Source organism: Prionailurus bengalensis, chromosome E1 (assembly GCF_016509475.1).
Source record: "Prionailurus bengalensis isolate Pbe53 chromosome E1, Fcat_Pben_1.1_paternal_pri, whole genome shotgun sequence".
NCBI lineage: Eukaryota > Metazoa > Chordata > Mammalia > Carnivora > Felidae > Prionailurus > Prionailurus bengalensis.
In genome coordinates this window covers 14,937,274-14,952,505 of record NC_057347.1, presented here as the reverse complement: position 1 = coordinate 14,952,505, position 15,232 = coordinate 14,937,274, and the positions used below count along the sequence as shown (strand labels likewise).

General features: G+C 43.6%; 1 protein-coding gene across 2 annotated transcripts in view; it reads right to left on the bottom strand.

The window, feature by feature from the left end:
• Positions 1 to 1,623: 1,623 nt before the first annotated feature.
• Positions 1,624 to 15,232, bottom strand: part of SMYD4 (SET and MYND domain containing 4) — a 48,676-nt gene continuing 35,067 nt past the window's right edge. Inside the window, exons 6-11 of one of the 2 annotated variants that reach the window (XM_043583458.1) lie at positions 7,818 to 8,000; positions 6,746 to 6,909; positions 4,679 to 4,811; positions 3,726 to 3,842; positions 3,412 to 3,535; positions 1,624 to 2,314 (exon numbers count right to left, since the gene is read on the bottom strand). In XM_043583458.1, the coding sequence (XP_043439393.1) occupies positions 2,137 to 2,314; positions 3,412 to 3,535; positions 3,726 to 3,842; positions 4,679 to 4,811; positions 6,746 to 6,909; positions 7,818 to 8,000 (899 nt within the window). In that variant the 3' untranslated portion in view covers positions 1,624 to 2,136. Of the gene's footprint in view, positions 2,315 to 2,350; positions 2,492 to 3,411; positions 3,536 to 3,725; positions 3,843 to 4,678; positions 4,812 to 6,745; positions 6,910 to 7,817; positions 8,001 to 15,232 lie in introns of those variants that run through there. The other variant, XM_043583459.1, reaches the window with a different exon arrangement.

Genomic DNA, 15,232 nt, shown 5'->3' with positions numbered 1-15,232 from the left:
CTATTGTTGCCCTGTTCCTCCTATTTTGAGCTATGTTAAGTTTAATATTAAGATAAATAGCCCTTTAGTAATTTTCTGGTACTATAGTTATAGCCTGGGTCTGTCTAAAACTCTGCAGAAAGTCACCATTTAAAAAAAAATTTTTTTTAATGTTTACTTAGTTTTCAGAGAAAGAGAGAGCAAGCAAGCAGGGGAGGAGCAGAGAGACAGGGAGACACAGAATTGGAAGCAGGCTCCAGGCTCTGAGCTGTCAGCACAGAGCCCCATGCAGGGCTCAAACCCATGAATCATGAGATCATGACCTGAACCAAAGTCGAACGCCTAACTGACTGGGCCACCCAGGCGCCCCAGAAGTCACGGTTTATAAGAGTATAACTTATACTCAGTATATAACTTATAACTTATACTCAGTGGGGCATGCTCTTAAATAAACCAAACTTTAGGTTTTAATGCAAGCACAGATAGTCCCCAGTCAAGCTAGTATCACCTGACAACACAGGATAACACAGACAGATAAGGGAGGTAATTTGTAACTTCAGGAAATATTTCATAAAGCATTTAAAGAGAGCTCCCAAGTACACCTAAAATGGGACCTGATATGTGAAAAATTCTAAATGTATTCTTTTTCGGGGAGTATGTCTATTTTACACAGTATAACAGGACCTTTTTTTAGGAACATGAGACATGTCAAGTGTTTGGAACATAATACAGAACTGTCCTCAGGACTAAATTTTCAAGAAGAAAAATTTATCTCTATGAAACAAACAAACAAACAAACAAACAACAACAAAAACCTAACTGGCCACTGTCTTGCCACAGTGAATTAGTAGAGAGAATTTGGATAAATGAGATTCTGCCTGACCTTCATTCAAATGTTTGAATGCAAACTGTGTTCTAAACACTCAGCTTCCTGGGGTGCCTGGGTGGCTCAATTAGTTAAGTGTCCAACTTAAGCTGAACCTAAGCTGAAGCTTAGGTCACAATCTCATGGTTCATGAGTTCAAGCCCTGCGTCGGGCTCTGTGCTCACAGCTCAGAGGCTGGAGCCTGCTTCAGATTCTGTGTCTCCCTCTCTCTCTGCCTCTTGCCCACTCACGTTCTGTCTCTCTCTCTCAAAAATAAACAAACATTAAAAAAAATTAAAAAAAAAATTTAAACACTCAGCTTCCTGAAAAGCTACTGCCAGACATCTTCAGGGCTAATCATTTCCAGATTATAATGCTGAGGCAAGCAATGGACACTTCCTGGTCATGGCCAGGGTGGGCAAGCTCTCAAAGCACTGTGGACCTGACATTCTTTTCCACTGATTCATTGAAACCACTTGGTCACCGATGGTGCTATATAGCAACCAGGGCTCAGAACAGAGTCTCCTAGCCTCCTGAACAGGATGGAATCTAGACTATTGCTACCTATCCAGGTAGAAAAGAGCCGTCATCCCTACCTTTTGTCCCTCAAGTTTGAAACCACAAGCAGCAACGCCTGTACCCTCAGCATCGTTTGAAGCCCCCCTGCCCCCAATGTCTCAGTACATATGCAGTCTGTATTTACCAGCTTGGGGAGGTCTGGTAGAAAGGAGTCTCTTTTCAGGCTTGCTAATAAACACAACTGAGAACGGAGGCGCGCATGTCATTACTATAAGCTCGATTTTATTAGTGTTTGGTCAGCGAGTCTGCCACGAGCATAGAATGAGAGGCAGATAATAAGGACAGGAAGAAACTGATCAACAGTAAAGTGGCCCCATATTTATTTCTCTATTTACAATTTACACTGTACCAGTTTTAACAAAGGATTCGAGAAAGCTAGATATCATACAGGAAATGGTGACTCTAGATAGAGGTAAGGAGCCTCGGTGATTTCTTGCTTTATAATTATTTTTCAATTACAATACAACTACCAACTACCAAGAGCTGAAGTTCCCACTGGAGTGGTACATAACATTTCATTACTACTAGAAACCATAGGAATGTTCCAGGGAAACAGACTATCATCATTTAGTGAGGTGGAGTCTAGCCAAAACCCCAGGCTAACTTCCAGATGCCTGCAGATGAGCTAAAATCCTTTTAAAGTGCTTAGACTCTCCAGACACTAGTTTTAAGTCTTTTCTGGGAACTGGGAGTTTTTATGGGAGGGTAGTTAACTATTGGAAGAAAACATTTGGACCCTGCACAGAAGGCCCTGCAGGGATGGGTGGTAAGTCCAATAAGCAAGATCTCATCTTTTGGAGCTCCTGGATCTCATCATTCCAAGGGCCATAGTGCACCATCAGAACCTTTTCTGCCTTTTGTATTGTATTCAGCGCCTCTGGTATTGCAAACCTGAACCACGGGAGGTAAAAGGAGTAAATTCACCCATTCAACCAAGCAAACTTTAATCAAGGGTCTACTCGCACCCTGTGAAAAATACAAAGTTATAGAAGGTCAATTTGTCCTCAAGGATCTTACAGTCTGGAAGGGTTGGTGAGAGACTTTCACGAACACACGGCAAGGCAGAGATTGAAAACAAAGTTATCAGGAAAAGCATGAAGGTTCCAAGGTCCTGAGAAATGGGAAAATCTCAAAGTGTTAATCTGGTGTTTATGCCACGGTTTACTCAGGAGCCTTCGTCTCCAGGTAACCAAGTCCATCCCTGACCTGCCTCTGCAGCCCTGTTCTCTCTCTCTCTCTCTCTGACCAAATGGGTGACCTCTGTGTCTTGGGTATCAGATCCACAAACCATTCGTAATCTTAGGATCAAGCTTCAAACACTGCCTCAGCCAGGGTGCACTGATGGCAGCTTTAGCAAGGCTGGAAGTAAGTATTCCATCTAGAAATAGGGCCTCCCAGTGATCTCAGCCGCAAAGGTAGATGACATCAACCCTACTGCTCCTTCCGTGAAACCTCCAAAGCAGGGTTTCTCAACCTTGACACTATCGGCATTTTGGGCCGGACAATTCTTAGCTGTGGTAACAGCATCTCTGGTCTCTACCCTGAATTGTGACAACCAACTGTCTCCAGACATTGTCAGACATCTCCTGGGGGCAAAATTACTCCTGGTTGAGAAGAGCTGCTTTAAGAGGAACAGGATAGGGAGGAGGAAGAGCTCCTGGACTTGAAGTTGCGAGAGTGAGGGCAGTGAGAGAGGTGTGAGGAACCCAAGGACTGAGAAGAGGGGCCACATGCAGGTGGTGGGACTGCTTGGCAACTTCTCCCTAGGAATCTCCTTTCAGAGCTAAGAGCTTTCCCCATATCTCTCAGGAGGAGATTCTAAAGCTCCCATTTTTCCATAAAACAGAAGGAAAGGATCTCTCCTAAAGGGGAAACGAAGAAGTTTCAACATGCTTAACGGCACCACAGAAAAAAGGTAAAGGACAGAAGAACCTAATGAAATACAGGGAGTGGCCTGGAAAGTGTCAGGAAAAAAGAGAAAGACTTACCCGTTGAAGAAGAGTTGGGCCAGTTTGAAGAGCTCATGGCCCATTTCAACACTGGACGGCCCATGGCGAACCTCAACCACTTGGAGACTCTTCTGTAGATGGGTAGCTGACTTTTGCCAGTCCCCTGCAGAGACACAAAAATCTGGTTCCAGGAGAGAATCACAGTCAACTGTGGATGAATGTTTTCAGGGTGTGTAAAGCTCAGTAAGAGGGAGAACAGCTTTAGCTGAAGGCTAAGAGGTAGGCCAGGGTCATGACCAAACACACAAGGCAAACTTGTTCCTCAGAACAGAAAATGAAGACACAAGTCATACCTAAGGCAGCATAGGCCTGGGCCAGGTCATCCTCCATTTCTCCCACCAGACTGTGTTCTCCTGACAGGAAGCTCTGGGCATCACGCTGGCACCCCAACAATAGCTGAATGGCTCGCTCTATCAATGCAAAGGAAAGTGGCCTCATTACCACACAAACCCAGTCCTGGAAATGTGAACCCAGCTCTTAAGTTCTATATTGGCTGGGTTGAATGTGGAAACCCTACTTTGTCTCCTTCGGTTGTGACCAACCCACAATGTTTGTTCCAGTAAAGCTGTTGTTCTCTTATGTTTTCTCTTTCTATAGAAAAAGGTGCTAGGTGAGGCCTCTCCACATTTACTCTGGGTTTCCAACTTCAGTGGCCTAGATTCCACTTATGACCATGATTTCTCTTGACACTGAAATCTAGGTTAAAGGTCAGCTTTCACAAAGTTCAGTAAATAAATTCCTATGACATCAAGTTCGAAGGCAGAGTTTGCAAGGGTGATGTGGAATTCTACAACTGTCTCTCTGAAGAAAGCAGGATACTTCCATCCATTGGACACACGCTCCACTACTCTCTACAAGAGATGAGGCTCTGATGAGAGCAGAGAATCTCTTTAGAAAATTAAGTCATTAGGCCCTGGAATTAAAAATAAATCCACTGAACTTCTGGATATGCACAAAGATCATGGGTGTCAGAGATAACCCTTTAGTTATCATGGGCGTATTTTAACTTAGCTCTCTGATGCACAAGAGAACAACAGCTTAAATCCTCTGGCCCTTTTTCAAGGACACCACACAAATTCAGCTGGTTAGGGTTTGGTCTCATTGGCCTGCATAGCCATCTTGTGGCTGGCATGGGGATAATTAAATGTAATTCTTCCATCATCACTGAGTCTCCTTGAGTCCAAGGTGATCTCAGAATGAATAAAAAGGAAGGGGCTGGAGGACCAAAGCAGGGAGCCAGTCTCACCTGGTTTATCATTTCTGAGAAGCTTCCGGGCCATCCCAACCTGCTGCTGAAGGTCCTGTAACCGAGAGATGAGGTGATCTCTGCTGACTGACTCCGTACAGGACGTGCTGCCACAGATCAGTACATCGTCTCCCTGTGGAAGTCAGTTTTGTCTTTATTCCTGTACCACATTCGGTTAGCAACATCGCATGTGCCTTACATTACAGGGTCACTCCACAGCTTCTGACCCCAAAGAGATGACGGCAATAATACACCATGACCAAAGCCTGACTCACTTCGGTTTGACAGCAGCAACTCTACTGAAAGCAGTAGATGATCCCACCCTAAGACTTAATTTTTGCAACCAAAATTAAACTGGTATTACAATTCACAGTTTCTTCCCATCTCTAGACTCCTTTCTTATCTCTCTTTAGGGTCAGAGCTTTGGATGACAGACACATTCCTAGTGGTTATGAAAAGGCCATATGAGTACAGAGTTGTTGGGGGCATCTGGGTGGCTCAGCTGTTTAAGCATCGGACTCTTGATCTCAGCTGAGGTCTTGATCTCAGGGTTGTGAGTTCAAGCCCCATGTGGGGCTCAGTGCTGGGCGTGATGCCTATTTTTTTTTTTAAAGGGGGTGTCTGAGTGGTTCAGTCAGTTAGAGTGTCTGACTCTTGATTGTGGCTTAGGTCATGTTCCCACAACTCAGGGTCATGGGATGAATCAAGCCCTGCGTTGGGCTCTGTGCTGAGTGTGGAGTCTGCTTGGGATTCTCTCTTTCTCTCCCTCTGCCCCTCTCCCCGGCTCTTTCTCTCTCAAATTAAAAAATAAAATAAAAAGAGTACAGGGTTGTTGAATCACTTTGTTGTGCATCTGAAATTAATGTGACATTGTGTGTCAACTATACTTCAATTTAAAAAAAGCAAAAGCCATAAGAAAACCAAAGGAAGAGGTGCCAGACGAGACCTCCCCACATTTGACCTTGGGTTTGTAACTTCAGCTTTCCAACACAACCAGCTCTACATTACACTTATGGTTCCCCTAAGAATACTGTGTCCTCTGGCAGAGGAGAAAATCTCCGAGGTGAACATTTGCTGGTTTTTAAATGCCAGTATCGGGGCCCCTGGGTGGCTTAGTCGGTTAAGCGTCCGACTTCAGCTCAGGTCATGATCTCGCGGTTCATGGGTTCGAGCCCCACGCTGGGCTCTGTGCTGACAGCTCAGGGCTTGGAGTCTGCTTTAGATTCTGTCTCCCTCTCTCTCTCTCTGCCCCTCCTCTGCTCGTGCTCTGTCTCTCTCTCTCAAAAATAAACATTAAATAAATTTTTTTAAATTAAAAAAAATAAATGCCAGTATCTACACCCTCATTTGGCAATAGTAACGTGATTTCTCCTGAGGATCCTCTCCTACCCTCCCCCACTCAGGACCCCGTGGCTGAGGGGGTGGTCATGTGGCTCCAATCTGACCCATTCCTCTGGGCCAAATGGCTGGAGGAAAACTATGTGACTGATTTTCCACCAGCCACAGGGATCAGGCCAATGAAATGAAGCACAATTTTGGCCTATACCGCTGTGAGAGGAGCGCGTGTCTTTATCCTCCCGGACCAGGAGGATGTGAGGTTGGAACTGCCGGTAGCTATCTCGCCACCACCACCAGAGGGAAGTCTGTCCGAGGATCGCCTCGCTGAGAAAGTGGAGCTGAGGGAAGGAGGGAGGGAGAGAGAGAAATCGGTCTTGGTGACATTATCTGAGTCCCTGGATCTAGTTGTTATCTGAAGTACCCCCATCCTGGGACCTTTTAGTGATTTATTGAGCAAATACATGCCCAGTCTTTTTTTGCCCCCTTCCCTCTCCCTCACACCAGTTTAGGTGGGATTTTCTGCTATTTGCAAGAGACAGATTACTAAATCCAATGTTTCCTGTGGTTCCTGTGGAGGGGTAACCAGTGTGCGGGGAAGATGAGCTGAAGGGGAAGAGACTTGCTCTCAGCCTCCCCTGAGAAGCCTCCAGGCTTCTCCTGAAGATTTATGGCCTCTGGGCTGGATGACTGACCTCCAGCCAAAGTAGAGAAGCAAGAAGAGAGATTTACCTGCATGAGCGCCCCGCAGCTCCTACAGCAGAACGCCTCCCACCGGGGCCCTGTGGCAGCTGAGTGCTTCTCGTTCTGACAAGCTGCGCAACTGCAGTCAAAGAAATACTGTGATCTCAGCTTCTGTTGCCTTTCAGCAGCACGCATCCTGCTCTGGTGAGGCCCTGCAGAGAGACCACATGTGGCCAATAGTGAAGGCAAGAGGGAGCCAAGCACTAAACTCAAAAAACTTCAGTTTAGGGGCGTCTGAGTGGCTCAGTCAGTTAAGCATCTGACTCTTCATCTCGGCTCAGGTCATGATCTCATGGGTTTGTGAGTTCAAGCGCTGCACTGGGCTCTGCACTGACAGTGCAGCACGGAGCCTGCTTGGGATTCTGTCTCTCCCTCTCTCTGCCCCTTTCCTGCTTGCACTCTCTCGTTCTCTCAAAATAAATGAACAAACTTTAAAATAAAATAAAAATGCAAAAAAAAAAAAAAACCCTTCAGCTTAGCAGAGGATCCGGTCAATTATTCATCATGTGACAGGTGCCTTTTACTCAAACATTTGTGGAACTAGATATAGAAATAAGCTTCTGGGGTGCCTGGGTGGCTCAATCAGTTGAGTGTCTGACTTCAGCTCAGGTCATGATCTCACAGTTCATGGGTTCGAGCCCCGAGTCGGGCTCTGTGTGGAAATATCAGACAGAGCCTGGAGCCTGCTTCAGATTCTGTCTCCTCTCTCTGTCCCTCCCCCGCTTGCATGCATTCTGTCTCTCAAAAATAAATAAATGTTAAAAAATATTTAATTAAAAAAAGAAAGAAAGAAAGAAGCTTCCAAGTTGGAAGGATAGGAAGGAAAAAAACCCAAAAAGTTATTCTGAGCCCATTTTTGGCACAGGAAGTTTATGGGATTAAGCAGTGAGATACGTGATAGTTTAGACACAATAGGGCCAAGGAAGGAGGCCAGGAGGCCTTTTCTTTTTCTGGCCCAAGTATGCACTGCCTTCACCTGTCCATTGGTTTGCCCATTCTGATTCACCCTGTCCTTTCCTGCCAGAGAAACGTGGACAGTGGCGAGGCAGGGAGGGCTCACCGTAGCAGTGGAGAATCTCTTGCCCTTTTCCAATCTGCTGTGATGCCCGAACGGTGGCGACGGTGCTAATGAAGGACAGGCTGGTGTTGGGGCTGCAGGAATGGTTCAGGAGGCTGATGACAGGGAAGATGCCCGTGGCAAGGCGGACCTGCCTGCTGTTGGTCACGCTGTTCTCTTTAGATCCTGAAAGAGCAAGAGGAAAGGAAAAATGTGTCAGGACAGTAGTCTTGGCCTCACTGTCGATTCTTCAGAAGATGAGCTGGGCAACTGGGCCTGAAGCCCCGTCTGAGTCATAGCTCCATAGCCGGATCTGATACATATCAGATGAAACATGACTCACAGCAAACTCTCGTCCTCAGGAAGCAAAGCAAACGAACACATGAAAAGTCCACTGAATCCCGGAACCCAACCATTGCATCTCGATACCAGAAAAATCCAAAGATTAGAACTTATTTTTTTTTTAATGTTTATTTTTGACAGAGAGAGAGGGAGAGACAGAGCATGAACAGGGGAGGGGCAGAGAGAGGGGGAGACACAGAATCCGAAGCGGGCTCCAGGCTCCCAGCTGTCAGCACAGAGTGCGATGCGGGGCTCAAACTCACAGACCGCGAGATCACGACCTGAGCCGAAGTCAGACGCTCAACTGACTGAGCCACCCAGGCGCCCCCAAAGATTAGAACTTATTAAAAAAAAAAAGAATAAAAAAGGAATTATCAGCCGGGAGCCTTCTAGGTAGACAGTTTCATAATGTTCACCAGGACACAGAAACCAGAGTGCCTGGTGAGATGATTTCCCAAAGACTTTTATAGTCGATGCCGCTTTTGTTTAACCGGTCTCTGGTTAGTTAATAGAACAAGTCACCTGATCACTATCCCAAACTAGACACGTGATAATATATTAAAAAAAATCATGTTCCTTATGCTTACCTATTCGTTCTGCCCTCTGTCCCAACTTTATGGGAAATCAGTCACTGAAAAAAACCTCTCTGGAAAAGCTCTAATTCAAGACAGTCACATGTCCCACACGATCTCTTCTTTGAAGCACAATTAGCCAGCAATTTAACTACGTGATTGAAAATTAGGAAGGAAGGAAAAGGCCTCTAAGCGGGGATGCTATTTCTGCACCAAAGCTCGCGACTGGTACTCATAGATGAGTTCTTTATGCTCTCATGTGGTCCTATTTGCTCTTATTTTAGCCAGTTATAGCTGCCTTAGTTATTCAGTTTCTCAGCCCACAGCAGCCCAGAAACAGAGAACTAATAAGAGGCAGGTTTTATGACAACGGCAAAGGAGACAGGTGACAGACAGGAGAGGGAGGTAGAAAACTTATATAAGAATAACAGCCCGAGGGCAAACAAAAACACTAGTACCATTCAAGTTTTACTACCGGTGTAACACTTCCCTTAACCAGAGGTTCCTAGACCGACGGCATACCGACATGGGTTTTGTAATAGCCATGCACGGCTCGGGAATATGTGTGCAAAGGCAGATGACCCTGGGCATCCAGAAAGGCTTAAATTGTGTTCAGTGGCCTTGGTGTAAGCGTGAGGAAATCGTATTCCCAACGAAACCGGCTGAAATATGAAAGCTGCCGGTACTTCAAGGGAAACCTTCAGTTTTCTGGAAACCTGAAAAACCATCGGCTAATTGCGGTATCATGGCCTATGCCAGGAATCCCAACACACCAGTTGCCGAAGAAATGAAGCGGTCTAGGTGCAAATGTGATGAATAAAGAAAATATCATGATCCATCATGTGAAAATGTCTTAGAAAGGAAAACGTTAAATATAGGAATAATGTTGTCTCTCTGCAGACAATCCTATTATCTGTTGCTATGGAGGGCAAGAAAAGAACAAGTAAATAAAATTCGCAGGGAATCCAAATGACTCAATTTTAGTCACCAGTTCTACAAATTGTATTGAAATCTTTCATCAGAGCTTGTCTTCAGTATTTAGCAGATTTTAGTTTCCCTTCCTTTTCCCCCTGGCCAATGCCTACCTTCTGGTGTATGTGCTAATGAGCAGTAAAAATGCTAAAGGGTAGGCAGCGAGAAGGAGCAGTACAGGGCACGAACAGTTTGTTGTCTGAATAATCAGCCTCTGCATAATTAAAAGTTGACTTGCATTCCCAACTACTGATAACTGGCAGGCTATATTAGCACAGTTGTTAAAATTTTCCCAGAAAAAATTATCACAATACGGTGAGTAATGGCAGCTTTGTGAATTATTTATAGATTATCCTCTAACATAAGTAGGTCCAGGAACTGAGTGGGGTGAATATTTATGTGGGAGTTGAGTCTCCCTCTAATTATTTCTAAAAATGAAGTATTGATTTAAAAAAATTACCCAATATTTTACATTAGTCATCTGCTAGGAGAGATAATGGAAAGTGAGAATATATATGTACCTTATCAACCAAATTTAATATGTGACATTTGTGCATAAAACGAAAACGAAAACAAAAGAGGGAGTGATTCTTTATTTTACCAAAAGTGTACCTTAGTAATATCCCTAGTGCATTTACAATGGGGTTCAAGTACAGAAAAAGAGATTTGTTCCAGACTTCCAGACTATACCTATTCCGGTAGGTATTTTATAACAAAAGAAATTTGTGTGTATAGCACACAGATAATCAAGGATCCAAACTGGAGGTAGATTCCTTGGTTGTTGAAGAGTGAAAGCAAAGGGCAGTGAATTAATCTGAACCTGCATGGAACCTCGTTAAGCCTTGTGATGAATCCAGATACCTCTGGAATCTGCCATTCCCACTGAGATAGAAGCACACATATCAGGGTCTAGAATATCATCTGTGGCCAGTTCTGTGCCTTAAGATAAGTACCAAAGAGAGGTTTCTGATGAACTTTGATTAAATAGGATTCATACAAAGATAATAACATACTTTTCATAGGTTTTGGTCAAAGTCTATCCTAGTTAACACTTTAATCCTTCTGTGCTACTAATGAAAGAGCTGCTAATGAAATTCAACGAGAACACTAAACTGAGAGGTGTCAGAACCCCAAAGAAATAATAAAAAGGGATATAACAAGATTAGAAATATGAGCAGACTAAAACAAAATCAGTTGGATTCAAAAATGAAAGTGAACATCACTGGTAGGCTGGTAACTGGTACAACTTTCCTGGAGGGCAAATTCCCAATATGTATCAAGTGTCTTAAAAATGTTCATACGGGGCGCCTGGGTGGCTCAGTCCCTTAAGTGTCCGACCCTTGATTTTGGCTCAGGTCTCGGGCTCTGCACCAACAGCACGGAGCCTGCTTGGGATTCCTCCTCTCTCTCTCTCTCTCTCTGCCCCTCTTGAGTTCTGTCTCTCAAAATCAGAGAGACAAATGCTCATACAAATAAAGTTCCCATTGTTTGAATTATTTTTGTTATTTAGAAAACTAATCAACATTACAAAAGGAACACATGGTAGTCAGAAAGAAATTACAAAGTGAAAATTGTAGAGAAAATAAATCATCTATAAGCCTACCAGGCAGAGGCATTTTCTTGTAGTCCTCTTTCTAGCCTCATGCATGAAATTTTTCGTGTCATTGGCCACGTGGTACACATAGCGATTTATCGGCTACTTCTTTTCACTTAACATATCATGGCCATTTCTTTATACTCTAACCTAAAATCCTTATCACAGTTAAAACAAACAAACAAACAAACAAACAAACAAATCCCCCAAACCCAACAAAGCAACTTTGCCAATCTGACAGGGAAAAAATGGTATCCAGTTTTAATTACAATAGAGACATGAATTTATTTTTATTATTTTATTATTTATTTTTTAATGTATATTTATTAGAAAATATTTATTTCTGAGAGAGAAAGAGAGAGTATGCACAAGCAGAGGAGGGGCAGAGAGAGAGAGAATTTCAAGCAGGCTCCTGTCAGTGCAGAGCCTGGCTCGGGACTCAAGCTCACGAACCGTGAAATCATGACCTGAGCAGAAATCAAGAGTCAGAAGCTTAACTGAGTCACCCAGGCGTCCCACCACTATGCATATTTTTAAAGACTGATTGCTAAAGATTTGATTTTAAGATTTGCACAGTTGTTAGAAACACTCTCTCATTTTGTCATGTACATTTTAGTTTTGTTTATGGTTTGTTGTTTTTTTTTTCCTTCCTGGGGGTGGTTTGCTGTTAAAATAACAACTATTTCATTTGCTTATAGTGCTGTGTGCCAGCAACTTTGCCCAGAGTTTACCTGAACACTTTTTTCTGCTGGTCTTGCCCCGGATTACTCACATGATTGCATTCGTCTGGCACAGTCTTTTACCCGCAAGAAGGCTAGCCTAGGCTTGCTTATGTGGCTACACAATTATTCCAAGAAAATGACACGGAAGCTACAAGGCACCTTAAAGCTTAGACTCAAAAGTCACATAATGTCACTTCTACTGCATCCCATGGGTCAAAGTAAGTTACAGGGCTGGCCCAGATTCAAGGGCACAGGAAACAGACTCTACCTCTTGATTGGAGAAAAACTAATGTCAAGTGGTAAAGGGGCAAACATAGGGATGGGCAAAATTGTTGGGGTCGTCTTTGCAAACAGTCCTCCCCAGAGGCCTGGAGGTTCACCCAGCCCTCTCATTATCCATATAAGAATACTGAGTGAGGGGCGCCTGGGTGGCTCAGTTGGTTAAGCGTCTGGCTTCAGCTGAGGTCATGATCTCGCAGTTCCTGAGTTCGAGCCCTGTGTCGGGTTCTTCGCTGACAGCTCAGAGCCTGGAGCCTGCTTCAGATTCTGTCTGTCTGTCTGTCTCTCTGTCCCTCCCCTGCTTGTGCTCTCTCTTTCAAAAGTAAATAAACATTTAAAAAAAACAAGAATAGTGGGTGAATTTCTCTGACATATCTTTCTAGATATGTCTCCTGAGGTAAGGGGAACAAAAGCAAAATAAAAAGCTTTTGCACAACAAAAGAAAACAACCAACAAAACTAAAAGGCAACCCACTGAATGGGAGCAGATATCTGCAAATGACAGATCTGATAAGGGTTAGTATCCAAAATATATAAAGAACTGATATAACTCTACACCCCAAACAAAAAATCCAAGTAAAAAATGGGGAGAAGAATAGAGATTTCTCTAAAGCAGACGTATGGAAGGCTAACCGACATGAAAAGATGCTCAACATCACTCGTCACTGAGGGAAATGCAAATCAAAACCTTACACCTGCCACAATGGCTAAAATGAAAAACTCAAGGATCACCAAGTGTTGGTGAGGTTGTGGAGAAAAAGGAATCCTCGTGCACTGTTGGGGGGAATGCAAACTGGTGCAACCATTGTGCAAGACAGTTGGGAGGTTCCTCAAAAAGTTAAAAATAGAACTATCCTATGATCCAGTAATTGTACTACCCAAGGAATATGAAAGCACTAAGTCGGGGCGTCTGGATGGCTCGGTTGGTTAAGTGTCCCTGACTCTTGATCTCAGCTCAGGTCACAATCTCACGGTTTGTGGGATTGAGCCCCACGTCAGGCTCTGTGCTGACAAGAGGAGCCAGCTTGGGATTCTCTCTCTCTCCCTGTCTCTGTCCCTCCCCCAATCTCTTTCTCTCTCTCGCTCTCTTTCTCTCTCTCAAATTAATAAACTTTAAAAAAATTTTTTTTAAGGTTTATTCATTTTTTAGAGACAGAGACAGAGCAGGAGTTGGAGAGGGGTAGAAAGCGAGGGGGACACAGAATCCGAAACAGGCTCCAGGCTCTGAGCTGTCAGCACAGAGCCCGATGAGGGGCTTGAACCCATGAACTGTGAGATCATGACCTGAGCTGAAGTCGGATGCTCAACCAACTGAGCCACCCAGGAGCCCCTCAAATTAATAAACTTTTTAAAAAAAGTTTAAAAAAGGTTTTTAAAAACAGAAAACACTAATTTGAAGGGATATATGCACCCCTATGTTTACTGCAACATTATTTATAATAGCCAAACTATGGAAGCAGTCCAAGTGTCTATGGATAGATGAATGGATAAAGAAGTGGTGTGTATGTGTATACACACACACACACACACACACACACACACACACACACACACAGGAATACTATTCAGCCATAAAAAAGAATGATGTTTTGCCATATCCAACAACATAGATGGAGCTAGAAAGTATAATGCTAAGCGAAGTATGCCAGTCAGAGAAAGAAAAATGTATGATTTCACTCGCCTGTGGAATTTAAGAAACAGAACAAATGTGAGGAGCCTGGGCAGCTCAGTTGGTTAAGCGTCCAACTCTTGGTTTTGGCTCAGATTTGTGGGTCTGAGCCCTGCGTCAGGCTCTGTGCCTCAGTGCAGAGCCTGCTTGGGATTTTCTTTCTCTCTCTCTCTCTTTCCCCCTCTCTCTCTGGCCCTCCCCTGTTTATACTCTCTCTCTCTCTCAAAATAAATAAATAACCTCTAAAAAGAGATTAAAAAAAAAGAAAAAGAAACAAAACAAATGGACAAAGAAAAAAAAGAGACAAACCAAGAAACCAACTCTTAGCTATACAGAACTGATAGTTACCTGAAGGGAGGTGGGTGGGGGGATGGGGGAAATAGGTGATGGGGATTAGATTAAGAGTGCACCTGTCTTCATGAGCATTGAGTAACGTGTACAGTTGTTGAATCACACTGTTGTACACCTGAGATGAATACAGAACTGTGTGTTAACTACACTGGAATTAAAAAAATAATAATACTGAGTGAGACACAGAGAGGTTAAATAATCTAAGTTCATATGGAAAGTTAGTGGTTAGATTCAGCAGAATGGAAACTCAGGTCTGTTGCCTCCAGTCCCATATTTTCATCCCTTCGAGGACCTCTTTCACCTCCATTCTCTATCTTCTTTATTGATTCTGGTGTTTTTGATATTTGGTATTTAGGTTAAATCTAGCTATCTTTTAGTTATCAAAATTGGATACCAATGCTTTAAAAAGCTTCTCTCACCCCAAGACCATATAAGTGTTCACTTATCATTTTTGAGATATTTTATGGTTTAATGCTTCACTATTTAAACTTAATGATTCAGAGAAAGAATTTAATACTTTTTTAGGGGGGCTATCATATCAGTACCAAGCCCTTTCAGTATGTATGTATGTATGTATGTATGTATGTATGCATTCTTCTTCTTAAGAGTTCAGATTTTATTAAACAGGTTACAGAAGAGGTTTAGTCAAAAAAGACCAACTACATCCACATGATCATCAGACTCCTCTGATTCTTCTTTTTTTTAAATGTTGATTTATTTTTGAGAGAGAGAAAGAGAGCGAGAGCGAGAGTGAGAGTGAATGAGTGGGGGAGGGGCAGAGAGAGGGGGACAGAGGATCTGAACCCGAGCCAAAGTCGGACACTTAATCAATTGAGCCACCCAGGCGCCCCCAGTCTCCTCAGGCTCTTCTTTCTTTGCTTCCACCTCCTTCTCTTCAGATGGGCAGTAGTGGTGGTG